Here is an 18270-nt window from a genome sequence, read left to right as displayed (position 1 = left end):
TATGTTGTAGTCTCATTGATCAAGTTCTCAACTAAATATTACCCAATTACCAACATTGAAACGACAAGCATTTCATATGAAAGCTCCAACTTCATTCGGTTGTGAAGGTAATGCTCTCTGAATCAATTCATGTCAAATTCTAAGTTATTTACAATCAAACTACCTTTTAGGCAAGACTACTGGTAAGTGAAATCTATATTTTCAACCACATAAAAAGACACTCAGTCTTTTACAGAGTTGGCAATAAATAAGAGGAAATTCTCCAGAGCAGGAGAGAAAGGACAATGACAGGGTACACTTTGGGCCCCCTGTAAGAGCTTGATGAAATATTCAGCGTAGGTCTGTAAAGAAGCTATTTAGGTTAATAATTCAGGAGTCCGTAAGAGTTAAGTGATGTTATACAACAAACTGGAGACAGGGAGAGAATACCTCGCTCTCACCTGTAATTCCCGTAGGAACAGTGCTTTTACCCCAGAGATTAAAAAAATAAGATACTACTGTGCTGTATAAGTGAGATTTCCAAATGTGCTGTAAGCCCTAAAGATTACATGCACCCATACACATAGATGATCAACCATCTTAAACCATTTCAATACATAGGAAATGATAGAGCACTCAAATGCTGCACGTCTTAAATCAAATCAAATGTTATTGGTCACACACATATTTAGCAGATGTTATTGTGCGTTTAGCGAAATGCTCGTGTAAATTATGGCCCTATCCTGGCGGACGAATATTTAGAACTGGGCTGGGTGCTATGAATTGGTGTGTGTGTTTTTAAGCAGTGTGCGTCTGTGTGTGTGTGACCATCCGGTTGCCGTACCTGCTGTCGTGGGTGTAGATCTGGGGTGGGGGGGCTGGGGTCTGTGTGATGGGGCTCTGATGGGTCAGGGAGCTGGGCTGGGTGACTGCAGGGCTGGGCTGAGTGACTGCAGGGCTGGGCTGGGTGACAGCAGGGCTGGGCTGGCCCAAGGCGGGACTGGGCTGGGCCTGAGGACTGTGCTGCTGGGTCACTGCTGGGCTCTGCTTCTCTGAGCTAGGGGCTGACGGGCTCAGCTCTGAAACACAGACAGACAGAAGTGTCAGACACAGTGACAGATAGATACACACCACAGTATAGACTATGCTAAACAGAGCCACATTAACATAATACACGGTGCATCTACTTCAAAGAACTGTCAGTACAATGCTCTAATCTACAGTAGATGCTCGTCATAACCAGAAACACCCATGAAGCATTAGAAGATGGTGACAGAAACCGACTCACTAGACAGTTCTCCCAAACAGACATATCACTCGCTGATCCACACAATAAGTGCCTTAACCAGAGATCGAACAACCCCCTTTAAAAAAGGATGTAAAACTGTCTGTACAGTAAGACAACGTGCTGCATTTAAGATGACAAACAGTTTTAACAACAGTCCCTGAAAGTCCCCCCACATCTACATTATACAGTTCTCTACTACCTCTTGGTCCCCCCATTATCTCCAGTCTACTGACCATTGCCCCCCCCCCCCGTCTCACTCACCTTCCTGTGGTATGATCCGGAGGGTGACGCTGAGGCCAGCGTCCTTGATGAGCTTAACGATGTCGGCGTGGGGCATGTTGATGATGGACTGGCTGTTCACCGCCAGGATGCGGTCACCCACCTTCAGTTTGCCACAGCGGTCCGCCGGGCTGCCGTCGATGATACGCCCAATCTTATGGGGCACGCCTGGGATGGGAGGAGAGGCGGAGGACAATACACACAGAGTGAGAGACACACAGATATGGTTAATCTTACTGGTTGGATGCTTTCTTTCCATCTCTCCCTCTCTTCTTTCTATCTATGTTGCTCGCTCTTTTCACATTTCTCCCGCCCCCTCTCAGCTTATGTAAGACAGCTGGCTGTATGCACGGCGAGTGTGGGCAGGGCACTAAAAGGCGCCGCGGCGTACTGGAGCCTAGCTACCTCAGATCTGAGGGACTGATACAGTCAGGAAACCATTTGGAATTGAGACGGGTTAGATGGTTAGACGAGGAGTACATGGTTCAAAAATAGAGGTGTTACATTTTTTCTATGGTTGTGACCTCTTCCTCTCAGCAATTTCTGTCAAAATGGATTTGGTTTTCTCTGCTTGGAACGACCGTATCTGCTGGACTAAATTGCATTAAAACTCAAGAGCATAATAATATGCGAAGCCTTCCCTTTTAAGGTGAAATTGCCATAAGGCAGTACATTGTAATGTAAACAACCCATGGACATGCAATAACACACGTACACACACACACAAACAGAGCAGCACTCACTGATGGCAGCGGCGGTCTCGGGCCGGTTGAGCGAGCTGATGATGACGAATCCAAACCCTTCACTCTCCTTGCGGTGGATAATGACATCACTCGGTGGCTGCTGCACGCTGGAGGTCGGCTCTCCGTCTGTGGTGCTACCTGTACCCATGGCGTCAGTGGGTGGGGCTGCGTTGTTGCCAGGATACGTGACATTGGTGAAGTCGCTGCGTGGGGAGCTGTGCTGGGTGGACACAGAGCCGGGGCTGCGGCCGTTCTCTGGACACGGCTCTCCTGTGGGGGGGGTAACAGAGCGCTGAGTTAACCTGCTCTGCTCTGCTCTCCACCACACCACACTGCAGCCCAGCACAGCACTCATCAATGGACAAAGACTGGCCCTGTCTGGACTGGCTATCAGATCAGAGAAAGGTCATGGTTTCTCTCACACCTCATCGGCTGTATTGTTGCATCCAAAGATCTTTTTAATGCAAAAGAAAACCTCCATTAAAGATATCTGTAGATACAATCGCTAAGAACTAACATTCCCTCAAAACCAAGATGTCATGTTAGAGCTCATTACATCTTCTTCAGTGATCAAGGTTGAACTGACGGTAGTGTGACCTCTGGGAGAGACAGAGTCTTGACATCTCCAAAAGTGTTAGTTTGAATCAAACGTTCGAGGGATGAAAGGCAAGACCACGGACGACACGGATGAGTCAGACATCCTTTCATGGCTGGAGACGGAATGAGAAGAGGGAGACAGAGGAGGGGAGACGGGATCTCACCAGGGTGGCTGTGCTCTCCTCCCCAGGCACCAAAGGCAGCCGGAGCATAAGCTGACATAAGGGAATGGGGAGATCTGAGGGGGGAAGGTGTGTGTAGAGGGCTGCTACACTCATCACACAGCAGGCTCTTGCAGCTCTACAATTCAAGGTACAATACAACAGCCAAACTCCACATAAGACCAGAGAAAGGAAGACTATCAGGCCTTCTTGGAGTAGGATGAATTTGACCCTAGAAGATGCTCTAAGGTCAGAGTTCTCCTCCCTAATGATTAGGATTAGGAGTTTTCAGTAAACTGATCCTAGATCTGTCCACTCCCATCCTCTCACCTGGGCCCTGTAGCCTCCTCCTGATGGTGAGGTTGACTTGTCCATTGCGGGCGGCGCCGTGCATCAGGTCGATGACGTAGCGGTGGGGCTTCCCCGCCACCGGGATCCCGTCCACGAAGATGAGCTCATCGCCTGGCCGCAGGCGCCCGTCTCTGTCTGCAGGGCTCTTCTCTATGATGGCACCAATCAGAATCTGTTTATGGGAAAAATACCAATCAGAACGCATGGAGAGCTAGGGGTAGGGGTTAAAAAGTCGGTTGACCAATCAGAGGGCTGGATTCATAAAAGGACTACATTGAAGTGATATGTAATCATGGTCAAGTGGACAAGAAACATGCAGGGAGTAACTGTATGTGAAATGACATGTATAAGTGGTTGTTATGTCAGTGGTGCTTATGAATAGATACGTGGCTCCATGTTTACGCTGAGTGTTACTCTACAGACAATTAACCAGTAACCATCCACAGCAGTATCACCAGTCTCTCAGTCAGTCAGGGTTCAGGGTTAGATATGCATGTAGTGGGTTAGAGAGGAGAAAATGACAGGGTTCCACGCCCATCTCATACGAGCCTTCTCACGGGTGTCCGGACTCACAGGCTGACCCGCCTCGTCTCCCCCAAGGATGCGGAAGCCGAAGCCGGACTTCTGCCTCCTCAGGTGGACCTCCACCTCCTGGTACTCTGCCCCTGGGGTCAAGGAACAGACAACACCTGTGACACGTGTTGACCTTGGAGTGACCGCAGTCTGTCTAATTCATGTGGAGCCAGAGGATTATTGATCACACATTGTGGAAGTTAACACATGAAATTAAAGGCACTGTTATTCCTGTGTTTTATATAATATTGTACAACAGCTGATGGAACTAACACTAAAAGTGTGAACATTTTTTATCAGTGTTATTTCCTGGTAGTTGCTTGTTGAAAAGAATCGACACATGACCTTAATCAGCAGGTTTGCATGGGCGGGAGTTTCAGCTTTCCATGGGGACATCAATGTGGTATATTGGTTAATAGACCAATAACAAAGAGAGTTCCAAACTCCTCTGCCAATAGCAGCTAGTTTTCAGTTTTCCCCTCCACACTCAAACCAGACAGTTCTTGCTAAATTCTTGCTTGAGAATGTTTCTTGGGCTAAAAAGCCAATTTTGCCAATTTTAATGGAAATCTATTACAGTAAGGCACTTATTTGTTACCCAGGAATGATTTGAGACTGATATAAAATGACTGCATTGGGCCTTTAATGCATTGCAAATTAAATGAAATGTTTAAGAAAAAAAGACAACATTTAGAATAATCCCTTTTCCTCCCTGGAGTCTTCTTCAGGGCCAACGTACATACCAGAGTGGTCCACAGAGAAGATGGTCCGTGGCAGGCCTGGCTCTGTGTGGGGGGGGGGAGATTGAGGGAGCACCCATAAACAATAATACAACACACACACTGTCTTACAACTGTCTCACTCAGAGCAGACTACTAAAAAGACTGTGAGACTAGAGCAAGACAGAAAACGACTTGCCTCAGCACATTGTCTGCACAGAGTTCCTACATCATCCATTACACTGTGGAAAAGAAGTGCTTAGGGCTTGTAATACAGCTATCTTTTTATTTACAGTATGTGTTACGGGAGCAGAAACTCATCTGCAATCAGGCCTTTACTGGAAAGCAGAATGATTTGTGGCATAGTGATATTCATTACCCTGAAAACCTTTACCTATGAAATGAAGTAGAGCGGGTCAAAGTGACTATGATGAGAAATGGGCTCTATTTACAGCAGGTTTAATCACGGAGACAAGTGTCCGCTGGGATACCAGAGGAATTAATTGAGGAAACAAAGATGGCGGATGACACATAAGGAGACTGACTGACAAGTCTTACCACGGAACCCATATACAGTGTTTTAAGTTTATATTAAATAAGATTGCTGGAAAAAATACTCATCGATGTTGGCAGAAGATAAGGACAGAATGACCTTGCTGGCTAGAGGATGATTTTGGTATATTCCAGACTATTGCAGTTTACATAAAGTACACAATTCACAAATCTCCATCTAACTCCAGCTCTCTCACATGCAATGGGGTCTCTTGGTTCCCTACTAGAATAAAGGCATCTAATTACAGATGTAGGATCTTAATTTGACCACTCTTTTGTTACTGAGAATTTTCCTACACAGCAGGAAATATAAATGTGTAGTGTAATAAAGCTTAAAAAGGATTCTAAAGTTTGGAATATATATTATCAACCCCTACATTTTTCCCATGAATTATAACCTGTTTTATTTCCTGTTGCTGCATGATTCTTTTCCAGCTGTAGAAAACCTTATCAACATTCAGTGGAAGCTACACTGACTTGTCTATGGTTGTGGGGTATGGGTGCATTTTCTTTCTCTAACAGCCTGTATTGGTCTCCAGGCTACAGTGGGGCAAAACATTGTTTAGTCAGCCACCAATTGTGCAAGTTCTCCCACTTAAAAAGATGAGAGAGGCCTGTCATTTTCATCATAGGTACACTTCAACTATGACAGACAAAATGAGAAAAAAAAATCCAGAAAATCACATTGTAGGATTTGTAATGAATTTATTTGCAAATTATGGTGGAAAATAAGTATTTGGTCACCTACAAACAAGCAAGATTTCTGGCTCTCACAGACTTATAACTTCTTCCTTAAGAGGCTCCTCTGTCCTCCACTCATTACCTGTATTAATGGCACCTGTTTGAACTTGTTATCAGTATAAAAGACACCTGTCCACAACCTCAAACCGTCACACTCCAAACTCCACTATGGCCAAGACCAAAGTGCTGTCAAAGGACACCAGAAACAAAATTGTAGACCTGCACCAGGCTGGGAAGACTGAATCTGCAATAGGTAAGCAGCTTGGTTTGAAGAAATAAACTGTGGGAGCAATTATTAGGAAATGGAAGACATACAAGACCACTGATAATCTCCCTCGATCTGGGGCTCCACGCAAGATCTCACCCCGTGGGGTCAAAATGATCACAAGAACGGTGAGCAAAAATCCCAGAACCACACGGGGGGGACCTAGTGAATGACCTGCAGAGAGCTGGGACCAAAGTAACAAAGCCTACCATCAGTAACACACTACGCCGCCAGGGACTCAAATCCTGCAGTGCCAGACGTGTCCCCCTGCTTAAGCCAGTACATGTCCAGGCCCATCTGAAGTTTGCTAGAGAGCATTTGGATGATCCAGAAGAAGATTGGGAGAATGTCATATGGTCAGATGAAACCAAAATACAACTTTTTGGTAAAAACTCAACTCGTCGTGTTTGGAGGACAAATAATGCTGAGTTGCATCCAAAGAACACCATACCTACTGTGAAGCATAGGGGTGGAAACAACATGCTTTGGGGCTGTTTTTCTGCAAAGGGACCAGGAGGACTGATCCGTGTAAAGGAAAGAATGAATGGGGCCATGTATCGTGAGATTTAGAGTGAAAACCTCCTTCCATCAGCAAGTGCATTGAAGATGAAACGTGGCTGGGTCTTTCAGCATGACAATGATCCCAAACACACCGCCTGGGCAATGAAGGAGTGGCTTCGTAAGAAGCATTTCAAGGTCCTGGAGTGGCCTAGCCAGTCTCCAGATGAAAGTCCGTGTTGCCCAGCAACAGCCCCAAAACATCACTGCTCTAGAGGAGATCTGCTTGGAGGAATGGGCCAAAATACCAGCAAGAGTGTGTGAAAACCTTGTGAAGACTTGTGAAAACATTTTACCTCTGTCTTTGCCAACAAAGGGTATATAACAAAGTATTGAGATAAACTTTTGTTATTGACCAAATACTTATTTTCCACCATAACTTGCAAATAAATTCATAAAAAATCCTACAATGTGATTTTCTGGATTTTTTTCTCTCATTTTGTCTGTCATAGTTGAAGTGTACCTATGATGAAAATGACGGGCCTCTCTCATCTTTTTAAGTGGGAGAACTTGCACAATTGGTGGCTGACTAAATACTTTTTTGCCCCACTGTATATTGGGAACAGTGCTAGTTAGATAATGTTACTGAAAAATACCAATGTTCATGACCTAGAACTCCCACACCACTGAGGGAAACAAGTAAAGTGTTCCTAAAAGTTGCCCTGTGCCTCAACCCTGTTAACCTGACTGACCAACAGTCTGCACGTGTAGCCGAGCAACGAACAGCACTTTGGGGGCATGTTACATGGAGGGGACAGATACTTAACACTAAACTGAACAAGGGACTAAAGGAGAGAAAGAAATGATGGAAGAGTGAGAAACAAAGAGAGAGAGAGAAGTGAGTGAGACAGAGAGATAGAGGAGAGAGGGAAAGAGAGAGAGAGAGGGAGAGAAAAGAAAAAGAGAGAGAAAAAGAGACAGAGGGAGAGAAAAGAGACAGTGACAGAGGAGAGAGAGAGAGCGACAGACAGACAGACAGACAGACAGACAGACAGACAGACAGACAGACAGACAGACAGACAGACAGACAGACAGACAGACAGACAGACAGACAGACAGACAGACAGACAGACAGACAGACAGACAGACAGATAGAGAGAGCGACAGACAGACAGAGAGAGAGAGACACAGACAGACAGACAGACAGACAGACAGACGGACAGACGGACAGACGGAGACAGACAGACAGACAGACAGACAGACAGACAGACAGACAGACAGACAGACAGACAGACAGACAGACAGACAGACAGACAGACAGACAGACAGACAGACAGAGACAGAGAGAAAAAAAGAGACAGAGGGAGAGAAGAGAGACAGTGACAGAGGAGAGAGAGAGTGACAGACAGACAGACAGACAGACAGACAGACAGACCGACGGACGGACGGACAGACAGACAGACAGACAGACAGACAGACAGACAGACAGACAGACAGACAGACAGACAGAGAGAGACACAGAGAGAGAGAGAGAGAAATGCAGATAGAAAGAGAGAGAGGGAGAGAGGGAGAGAAAGGAAAGCTACAGAGAAAGATTGACCGAGACGCTGGAAGGCTTTGACGTGGAGTTCTTCCGACAGCCCTGTCCTCTTTAATAAAGGTTGTGTTGCGTAAGCGCGCACACAGCTTGTCTCTCTCCTCACCTACGACTGACTCAGGCCCACAGAGATTCTACCATAGTGAGGAGCAGAGCATTATCATCGTCTACCGGCTAGAGCCTCGCATGTCAATCATGAAGCCTCTATGGTACATCAAGCTGCACGGACTTAACAGAAACTAGCACTGTCACTAGTAGCACTGGTCAAAAGGATGAGTGTACTTTATGTTCAGAATCATACAGTAGATATGACTACTGATGTCAAAAACCAATGGTATACTGTCGTACAAATCTTTCTACAGAGCATATCTTGGCAACCCAGTTAAAAGCTTGGTCGTACACTCAATGAACTGAAAGGAAATCCCTATGCTTGTACCCCTGACAGGATCTTTAATGGCTAAAATATAATTGTTGGCTCCTAAAGTTTATAGCAGCCTAGGAAGACAGGTTGTTGGCTGAGATGTTCCTGGGAAAAAATTGCTAATTTAACTATACACTCTGGCAGAACATCGACTGGAGGCAGAGATCCGCGATTCAGAGATGCCCCTAACGAAGGAGTCTAGGCCAAATACAAATGTATCAACATCAAGTCATCTGTCAGCACTAAGTTAAAAGTATAAACTCTTAAACCGTTGTCATACTCCATCATATTTACAGAAATACATCTACAGACAAAACAACATAATACATCTCATTCTGCAGAAGCCAGACAACCCAGACTATGTCCCTATAGGCACAGAACCCAGACAACCCAGACTATGTCCCTATAGGCACAGAACCCAGACAACCCAGACTATGTCCCTATAGGAACAGAACCCAGACAACCCAGACTATGTCCCTATAGTCACAGAAGCCAGACAACCCAGACTATGTCCCTATAGGCACAGAACCCAGACAACCCAGACTATGTCCCTATAGGAACAGAACAGGTGGAGCTGAGGTCATTGTTATATTGCACTATGGAGCCCTGACTACTGTTCACGAGGGCTACAATGATTCATTCAGGAGATGAGGTGTGTGTGTATGAGTGTGTTTGTGTGCATCTTCATTGGTCCACCTGTTCAGAAGAACATTAACCCCTGGAACCCCAGACAGATATTATGGGGCTGTTGTTGTTGTACTAGTGTGTTTCCAGTACTTACGCCTACTACTCTCATAGATAGCCCTGGACTTCTCATAGAGGTCATAGGGGTCGGGCCTGCTCAGATCAAAGCCCTCGGGGAGGGCAGAGTCTGGGACTGAGGCCCTGTGGAGGTGGCGGGTCAGGAAGGGGGCGTTGTGGGGGACAACGGGGGCAGACAGACTGGTCTGGGGGCTGCCCTGACCCCCCCCCTGGCCTTGGGCCGCGTCCCACTGCTCCAACACCTGTAAACACATCAGACATCAGGGCATTGGTTCAGTCTCCACCACCCCTACCCTGGTTCTCATCCGGTCCTTACGCACTGACATCCCTAAGGGATGCAAGGGGCACTGTCCTGGTACTCTAACAACTTCCTCTTAGACAAACCAAATGAGGTGAGAGCAGGTAGCAAAGCTATTCATAGTATACAGGTGGGGACAGAGGCCTTCAAGGACGTCATCGACTTCATTGACCTCTGTCATTCACTACAGCAGTCTAATATTAGTGGGAGTAGTTATGCAGCAAAGCAACATGAGCACCAGCCGGCAGCGACTAATTAAAAGCAACAACAAAGATGAAGAGAGGAGAGGTGAAGAAACGTTTTAAAGGAAATAAAAGATGCCAAGGCTTATTAAAGCAGGTCCGGAAAAGCAGTGTGTTAATTATGCAGAAGGAGAGAGAGCACAGGCACACCAGTTCAGGGCTGCTGGGAGGAAGAGGGAGGCAGGCGGAGAGCATATTAAACATGTCAGTGTGCCACTATCGTCGTCGTCGGCAGACGGCAAATGGCCAAAGTGGGCACACAGAGGGTACTGGCCCAGTGTAGAGTGGCTACGGCCCAAGACGTTCTATGATAGAGACTGTAGTGGATGCTAGAGGGGCATGGTGATAGGAGGAGTGCAAACACACAGCATTCATCCCCCTCAGAGAATCTCTAGGATGAACCTGTGTGTCTGTGTGTGTGTCTGTGTGTGTGTGTTCTGCAACTATAATGGAATGTAGATGTGGTGGATAATGTGTGGTGTCTCTATTGTGGAAAACACTATTGTGGTGTCTCCAATACAATGCAGAAAAGCCAGCAGTGCTAGTGTCAAAACAGGTTTGTTTAGTCCCAATTACTCTCAGCAGTGTTGAATCCCAAACCACTCAGTGTGCGTCCAGGAGAAAAAGAGAGAAGTGGTAATTTATGCGGGCGTACAACCAAACAATGCAGCTAAATGCTTAAGTGCATAAAATATGATTTCTCTTCCAATTTGAAATAAGCACCACATTGATTATTCGAAGTGATACACACTATGACTTATTTTGACAAGCTGAGCTGCTTTCTTGTGTTGTGCAAATGTCAGTTGTCTTTAGAAAACAGAGTGGTGTTGATGAGATAGTGAAGATGACACATTGGTATGTTAGGATGACAGTGAGAATGATAGTTGTCTCTAGTACCACCCCATAAAATGACTGGTTTGATATCAGGAGCTGTACAAAAAGATGCTGCCAAGGCACCTAGTTCCATCGGACCGAGGCAAAATCAGAGTGTTCCCACTCTGTGTGGTTCCACCCATCTCTGCTACTGATCTTCGGAATGTCTGAGTGTTTGGCCGTATAATGGCAGGCTGACAGTCAGGGGATCTTATTAAGTCTGGACCAGACTCTAGCACTATCACTTCCCCTACCTCCTCCGTCTCTCTCTCCCTCCATCTATTACGCTGTATGTACTAAGTGAAGTATGAAGTATGTCAGTCTTTCCAAACTGGCCCTGAGAGGGATAAATAATGTTGTTTTGAATTTAATTGAATCTTTCCCCCTCATTTAGTCACGGGCAGTCAGGATCTTTAAGACTGTATGACCTGTGTGTGTGGCTAGAGACTGCTGTTTCCTACACACAATACTCTCAGGTCCGGCCATAAATTGACTCTGCATCCACACCAATAGTACTACATATATTCTGTTCTTCACTATCATGACTATATGAGAATATACTCATATATGCACAGGCTTTGTTCCAAACTGAATTCGGAAGGCAGGGCATCATTATTACTTGTACCAACTTTGAGTCACAATTACAGAACTACCCTAGTCTCAGTTTTTAAACTTTGTATCCATGTCGGATTATTTGGGCTGAGATTCTTTGGGCTATGGAAATCGTCTTGGAACTAATGATATCCAATTAAACCTGGGCTGAACTCTGGACTTTGTGTTGGGGGCGGTTGGCAGCTGCTGTCGCTCTGAAGCCTGTTCTGCCTCTTCTCCACCACAGCTGAATGTGTGGAGAGGAACAAACACACGCTAGGGGGGAGAGAGAGAGAAAGAGAAGCTTCAGCTGGACCGCCTGCCTGCCTGACTCCATAGCTATTTTCCCAGGCACTTCTTCTCTGGGAGCTCAGATTCAGAATTACCATTAATCTGTTGGAAACTGAGATATTCAACAAAGAGGAGAACAGAAATGAGCTACAATGAGGAAAAACCCATGTGAGGGCTTGAGAGAGCTGCTGACAAGAAGGGATAACACAAAGACTGCTTCTTCTGAGTCCATGGATGTGTGGAATGTTATGATCTGTCGCCGGAGACTCCACAAATGAGCCGGGGTTAGGAGCTGGTTAGCTGTATCAGAGCCAAACTAGAACATGAAGTAGCATGACATGGGATGCGCGCACACACACACACCTTGTTTCTTGGCAATACACCATGTCTAACGCAACTCAGAGAGTGCTCTCTGTTGCATGTTGTTGTTGTTCTTCCTTGTTTGGATGACAAGTGTTTATTGAGTGTTTGGGGACAGAGTCCACACAGACAGACCGACAGACGGACAGACAGACAGAGGAGGCTAGGTTTGAAGAGAGAGGTCTCAGACAGTTTCAGCTTTCAACATGTTAGTACAATCTGTCTCGACAAAATCTAAAAATACAACATTTGTATATTTTGTCTGACATATATGACATCTGAGAAAACATAGATATGACAAAAGATGATCAGGAAAGATAGCCAAGTTAGTAGCAGATCAATAGCAGCCTGGAGATGAAGGAAGAAGGGAAGAATGGATGAGTGATAATTCTCGGTATGACTGTTAGAAAAGGGTTCTCTCACTCTCTCTATCAGGGATACAGAGGAGCTGAGAGAAGGATGGAATGTTGAGGGGACCATGCCAACCCAAAGTCTGGACCATAGATATAGCATTACTAGAAGAGCATCTGGTCTAGCAGTTTGCATAGACGTAGACTGTCATGTGCATAGACATACACCACATAGAATGACCATCAATATTTATTTAGATCATGGCCCATCTGGCTCGGGGTATGACCAGTCTAGTAATTCTATATCTATGAGGGGGCCACTTAACCCTTTCCTCTGCATGTGATGGCAAGAGGAAGGGTCCAACTCAAGGCCAGGATACAGCAGCAGCCGAGACACGACAACAGCACTACAGTTAGTATAAGGGAAGGGAATAGAATAGAGTAGTCATTCTCAGCTAAACAGCAGCAAGACTGCAGCCAAAGTTCAGAAGATATAGATTTAAGGTTATGTAGTAAAGTCAATCAGAGCAGCTCCAACATATATGCACAGTGCAGCCATTTTGTTAACTAAATGAGTCAATTAGAATTAATGGGAGAGCTGAGGCTCGGAAGACAATGCATTTTACCTGTTTAGGGGTCTTCCAGGGTGAATAGTGACCTGCAATAGTGAGAAAACAACAATGTTTAGCCTAGAGAGTAGTGGCAGCCATTACATTAGGTCTGAGCTGGTCTGTCTGTGTCTGAGGGCTACTCCACGAACTAAGGAAAGATAACAAAACATAAACGGAATAAAACATTAAGAAACCAACGGAAAGATGACAGATTTACACTAAAAGCAATGAGTGGGCTGCAAAATAATCCCACCCCAAGTGGTGCGATGCAATGTCCTTGAGAAGCAGATTCTTGAAGCACCAGAAAGACAATGGGTCAGAGAGGATCTTACAGTTGGTCTCCAAGCCAAGGGGACGTTGAAAACTGCCACCACCACAGTGCACAACACATGAAGAACACCTGCTCTTTCGATCACATGGACCGACCAGGTGAAAGCTATGATCCCTATTTGATGTCACTTGTTAAATCCACTTTAACCAGTGTAGATGAAGGAGAGGTAACAGGTTAAATAAGGATTTGTAAGTCTTGAGACAACTGAGATATGGACGGTGTAAGTGTGCCATTCTGACGGTGACCAGGCAAGACACAAAACATTAGCACGTTATGGTAGTAGGTGCCAGCTGCACCGGTTTGCGTCAAGAACTGAAACATGGCTGGGTTTTTCACGCTCAACAGTTTCCCGTGTGTATCAAGAATGGTCCACCACCCAAAGGACATCCAGTCAACTTGACACAACTGTGGCAAGAATTGGAGTCAACGTGGGCCAGCATCCCTGTGGAACGCTTTCGACACCTTGTAGAGTCAATGCCCAGACAAAGTGAGGCTGCTCTGAGGGTAAAATGGGGGGTGCAAACTCAATGTTAGGAAGGTGTTGCTAATGTTTGGTATACTCAGTGTATATATACACATTACCGTATGTGTTGCTAAATCATCCCAAATAATTGATCGGGGATCATATTGGGGAAGCCTTTACCAATATTTGGATAAACATCCAGGCTTGATCTTACAACAGAATTCTCTGTCATTGAATTTGCCTTACAGGGACAACGCTTGGGAAAAACCCCAGAGGTGACGGTCTGATAAAGAAAGAAATTGGATTCTCACAGAAGTATAATAGGTCATAACCTTAGAAAAGCCTAAACTCTCCCCTGACTCTAAAGTTGGATTGAACTGATGAGAATGATTCGATAGGTGATGAGGCTTCACCATTCAACACAGGAGGGACTGTTTTCCACTGACAAATATAACCTACACAGTAAGTTTCCATGTTAGACTGGCAGATTTGATACAACACAAGATATACACTACAGTCGTGGTATTCAAACTGTTTCAGCGGAGACCCCATGTTTTCAGCCAAAATTTCCGGGGACCCCATGTTTTCAGCCAAAATTTCCGGGGACCCCATGTTTTCAGCCAAAATTTCCGGGGACCCCATTTTTTCAGCCAAAATTTCCGGGGACCCCATGTTTTCAGCCAAAATTTCCGGGGACCCCATGTTTTCAGCCAAAATTTCCGGGGACCCCATGTTTTCAGCCAAAATTTCCGGGGGACCCCATGTTTTCAGCCAAAATTTCCGGGGACCCCATTTTTTCAGCCAAAATTTCCGGGGACCCCATGTTTTCAGCCAAAATTTCCGGGGACCCCATTTTTTCCCTGAAGAATTTCTCGCGACCCCACCCCAAGTCTAATGACACAACTTTGAAATCGGTACATTTGGATTTCTACATCAACAAATAACCTTCAATGCATAACATTTTCTTCTCTTATCAAAATGAAAGGAAACCAATGCATATATTTACTCAATAAAATTATGTTTCTCAAAAACGTTTGTATATTGTACCATCTGTCCTCAAATTTTTGGTTCCAAAAATAATTCTACATATGTTTTTATTTTGCAACCCCTACTGCAGTTCCCCCGACCCCGACCCCGACCCCGACCCCGACCCCGACCCCGACTCTCACTGCACTACAGTGTACAGAGCCGTGTAGGTCCTGTAATTGTGTGGTTTTAGGAAGTCATTGCATGCACTTAATTACATCATTTGCTAGCAGTAGTATGGACCTCTGCCTTGGATTGAATCATTCAGGGAACTGTAGTCACAACAGTCACAGCATGTGTGTGGGGTGATGACATATCACAACACTACTGTGCTTGGACCACATACTGCCAGGCCAGAGGGCTCCAACTGTTTCTCGGGTAAATATTCATATTCTAGTTAAAGGTGCATACTTCTAATATATCAACATGGACTGTGACTTTCGTTAATTGATTGAAGGCATACCAGAGGCGCTGTGTGAATGTGCAATGTTTTGGGATGATTTTGGCCGGAGGGTAGTGTGAATGAATTGGCTGTGTTAGGAGTAGGTCATGTGTTTTCCATGGGAAAACAGAACCCACTTCGCCCCCCATACCCCTCCCCTCCCCTCCCATACACCCATCTGTAAGCTGTAAATAATATGGGGGAAGCTCCACCGCCACACTTCTATCTGTCCACACCGAAGAGGAAGGGCGAGTCCTTACCCACCACCACTGTCATCTAAACAGGCCCAGCCAACATTTACTCAGCAAATGACAACATTCCACAATCTACTAGAACACATGATCACAACAAACAGAGAGTAACAGAATGCAGGAATTCCAGCGATACTCTCAGAGCTAATGCAACGCAAGGCAGCAGTCTCACGTCAAAAGACCCAGCTTCATAACACATACGGCCCAAACTATTCACTCCACATCGGCCCCCCGGAGAAACGTAAAAAAACAACAAACAAACAACAGACTGTCTGTCTTCTCAATTCAATTTTCACCCTCTCCAGGAACAGAACGAGTGGATGCAAATCGTCGAGGATCGAATTAGCGAGTGGCTGCCTGCCTTAAATGCCAGGAGGCTTCCCAGCGCTAGTCTCTTTTTAAGGGCGCAATCACACCGTAAACATGCCCTCCATCACCAACGAGTGGCACAGCAGAAATGGAAAGTGATCAACAAAAGAGAGGGGGTGGTAGAGGATGGAGGAAGGGAGAGAGATGAAGCGACAGAGAAGACATATTTGCAAACTGTCAGTCTCTCTCAGTGAGTCATCAATCTGACTGGAACTTGCCTTGCACAGATCCACGGCTAGAATAGATTTTTATAGATGGGGGGGAAATTACAGCAGCTTATCAGGAACGACTTTAACAATTCTCAAATCCAATTATTTTTTTGGACAGCTCTATCAGCACAGGCACAACATATATACAGATGATAAAGAACCCACATTACTGGGTGACACATGAGAGAGCATTCAGAAGGCAGGTCTGTTTTTTAATGAAAACTGACTCTCTTCACTTTCTCAGAACAAGGTCAATCATTACGAGTGCTATTAGGATGACCTGCTATCAACCGGCATTACTTCAAGACAGAACAACCTGTGTTCCCTGGGAAAGGCAGAGAAACAACCATCATGGAGGGTACTCCACAGGGGAAATCCATTCATTGTTAACTCAGGCATAGGAGGTGTTTGGTTAGACAGAGATGTCAGTGGTGCCCTTTCCTATGGTAGATCAGCACTGAGATGTATTGAGTGACAGACTCTTGCCTCTGTTCCTGTGAGACCCCATACCAGAGAACATTACTGAGTCAAATATGTTCTAATACCTGAGCTGCATTTCATTTAGTTTGCCTGGTACGGTAGAACCAATTTTATAGTTCAGATAGTGCAAGGATCTGAGCTAGTGCTACATCTGCAAGTTAACCATGACAGGTCACGTTATCATTGGCCTACAGTACTCATAGTATGTAACACTTGCAATGATGACATTCCACCTGGAGATCTGACATAGTAGAGGTGTCTGAAGTGAATAATTTGTCACAGAGCAATGGGACAGGACCATGTAAGAGCAGTGGGACAGGACCATGTTAGAGCAGTGGGACAGGACCATGTAAGAGCAGTGGGACAGGACCATGTAAGAGCAGTGGAACAGGACCATGTTAGAGCAGTGGGACAGGACAATGTTAGAGCAGTGGGACAGGACAATGTTAGAGCAGTGGGACAGGACCATGTAAGAGCATTGGGACAGGACCTTGTAAGAGAAGTGGGACAGGACCTTGTAAGAGCAGTGGGACAGGACCATGTAAGAGCAGTGGGACAGGACCATGTTAGAGCAGTGGGACAGGACCATGTAAGAGCAGTGGGACAGGACCATGTAAGAGCAGTGGGACAGGACCATGTTAGAGCAGTGGGACAGGACCATGTAAGAGCAGTGGGACAGGACCTTGTAAGAGCAGTGGGACAGGACCATGTTAGAGCAGTGGGACATAACCATGTTAGAGCAGTGGGACAGGACCTTGTAAGAGCAGTGGGACAGGACCATGTAAGAGCAGTGGGACAGGACCATGTAAGATAAATGGGACAGGACCATGTTAGAGCAGTGGGACAGGACCATGTAAGAGCAGTGGGACAGGACCATGTAAGATAAATGGGACAGGACCATGTTAGAGCAGTGGGACAGGACCATGTTAGAGCAGCGGGACAGGACCATGTAAGAGAAATGGGACAGGACCATGTTAGAGAAATGGGACAGGGCCATGTTAGAGCAGCGAGACAGGACCATGTAAGAGAAATGGGACAGGACCATGTTAGAGCAGTGGGACAGGACCATGTAAGAGAAATGGGACAGGACCATGTTAGAGCAGTGGGACAGGGCCATGTTAGAGCAGTGGTACAGGACCATGTAAGAGAAATGGGACAGGACCATGTTAGAGCAGTGGGACAGGGCCATGTTAGAGCAGTGGTACAGGACCATGTAAGAGAAATGGGACAGGACCATGTTAGAGTAGCGGGACAGGACCACAATTTTTACGGTGACTCTTCTGCTCCAATGAGACCATGCTGACCCACTGCAGTTTCCTGTGGCAACTAATCGATGACCATGGCGGAGCACTGAACAACTGGCCCTGTCCATGGTCCTAATGCTCCTCAGGTTATCAGATAGTGTATACTGTATGTAAGGAAGGGATATTGAATTTGGGGGCTTGAGGGCTGAAGTACTGCAGGCTTTCTTTTCTACCTTGATTAATTGATTGGCTGGCTGAGGTTTGAATCACTTCCTGATTAGAAGAAAAATGATAAATAGCTCTGATGTAAAGT

The 18270-nt window shown here is 45.7% G+C and overlaps 1 protein-coding gene across 8 annotated transcripts in view; it reads right to left on the bottom strand.

Moving 5' to 3' along the window:
* The window catches only part of LOC112236291 (membrane-associated guanylate kinase, WW and PDZ domain-containing protein 2-like), a 288293-nt gene that overhangs the window by 20091 nt on the left and 249932 nt on the right, over positions 1-18270 (bottom strand). For 7 of the 8 annotated variants that reach the window (XM_042297937.1, XM_042297938.1, XM_042297931.1 and 4 more), the window contains 8 exons: positions 13158-13189; positions 9546-9768; positions 4715-4756; positions 3948-4063; positions 3378-3570; positions 2290-2559; positions 1529-1714; positions 824-1058 (listed from right to left, as the gene is read on the bottom strand). In XM_042297937.1, the coding sequence (XP_042153871.1) occupies positions 824-1058; positions 1529-1714; positions 2290-2559; positions 3378-3570; positions 3948-4063; positions 4715-4756; positions 9546-9768; positions 13158-13189 (1297 nt within the window). The remainder of the gene's footprint in view (positions 1-823; positions 1059-1528; positions 1715-2289; positions 2560-3377; positions 3571-3947; positions 4064-4714; positions 4757-9545; positions 9769-13157; positions 13190-18270) is intronic. The other variant, XM_042297933.1, reaches the window with a different exon arrangement.

The sequence above is a fragment of the Oncorhynchus tshawytscha genome, linkage group LG15, assembly GCF_018296145.1.
Source record: "Oncorhynchus tshawytscha isolate Ot180627B linkage group LG15, Otsh_v2.0, whole genome shotgun sequence".
NCBI lineage: Eukaryota > Metazoa > Chordata > Actinopteri > Salmoniformes > Salmonidae > Oncorhynchus > Oncorhynchus tshawytscha.
The sequence above is the reverse complement of the archived record's forward strand: the minus strand, read 5'-3'. Positions and strand labels throughout refer to the sequence as shown.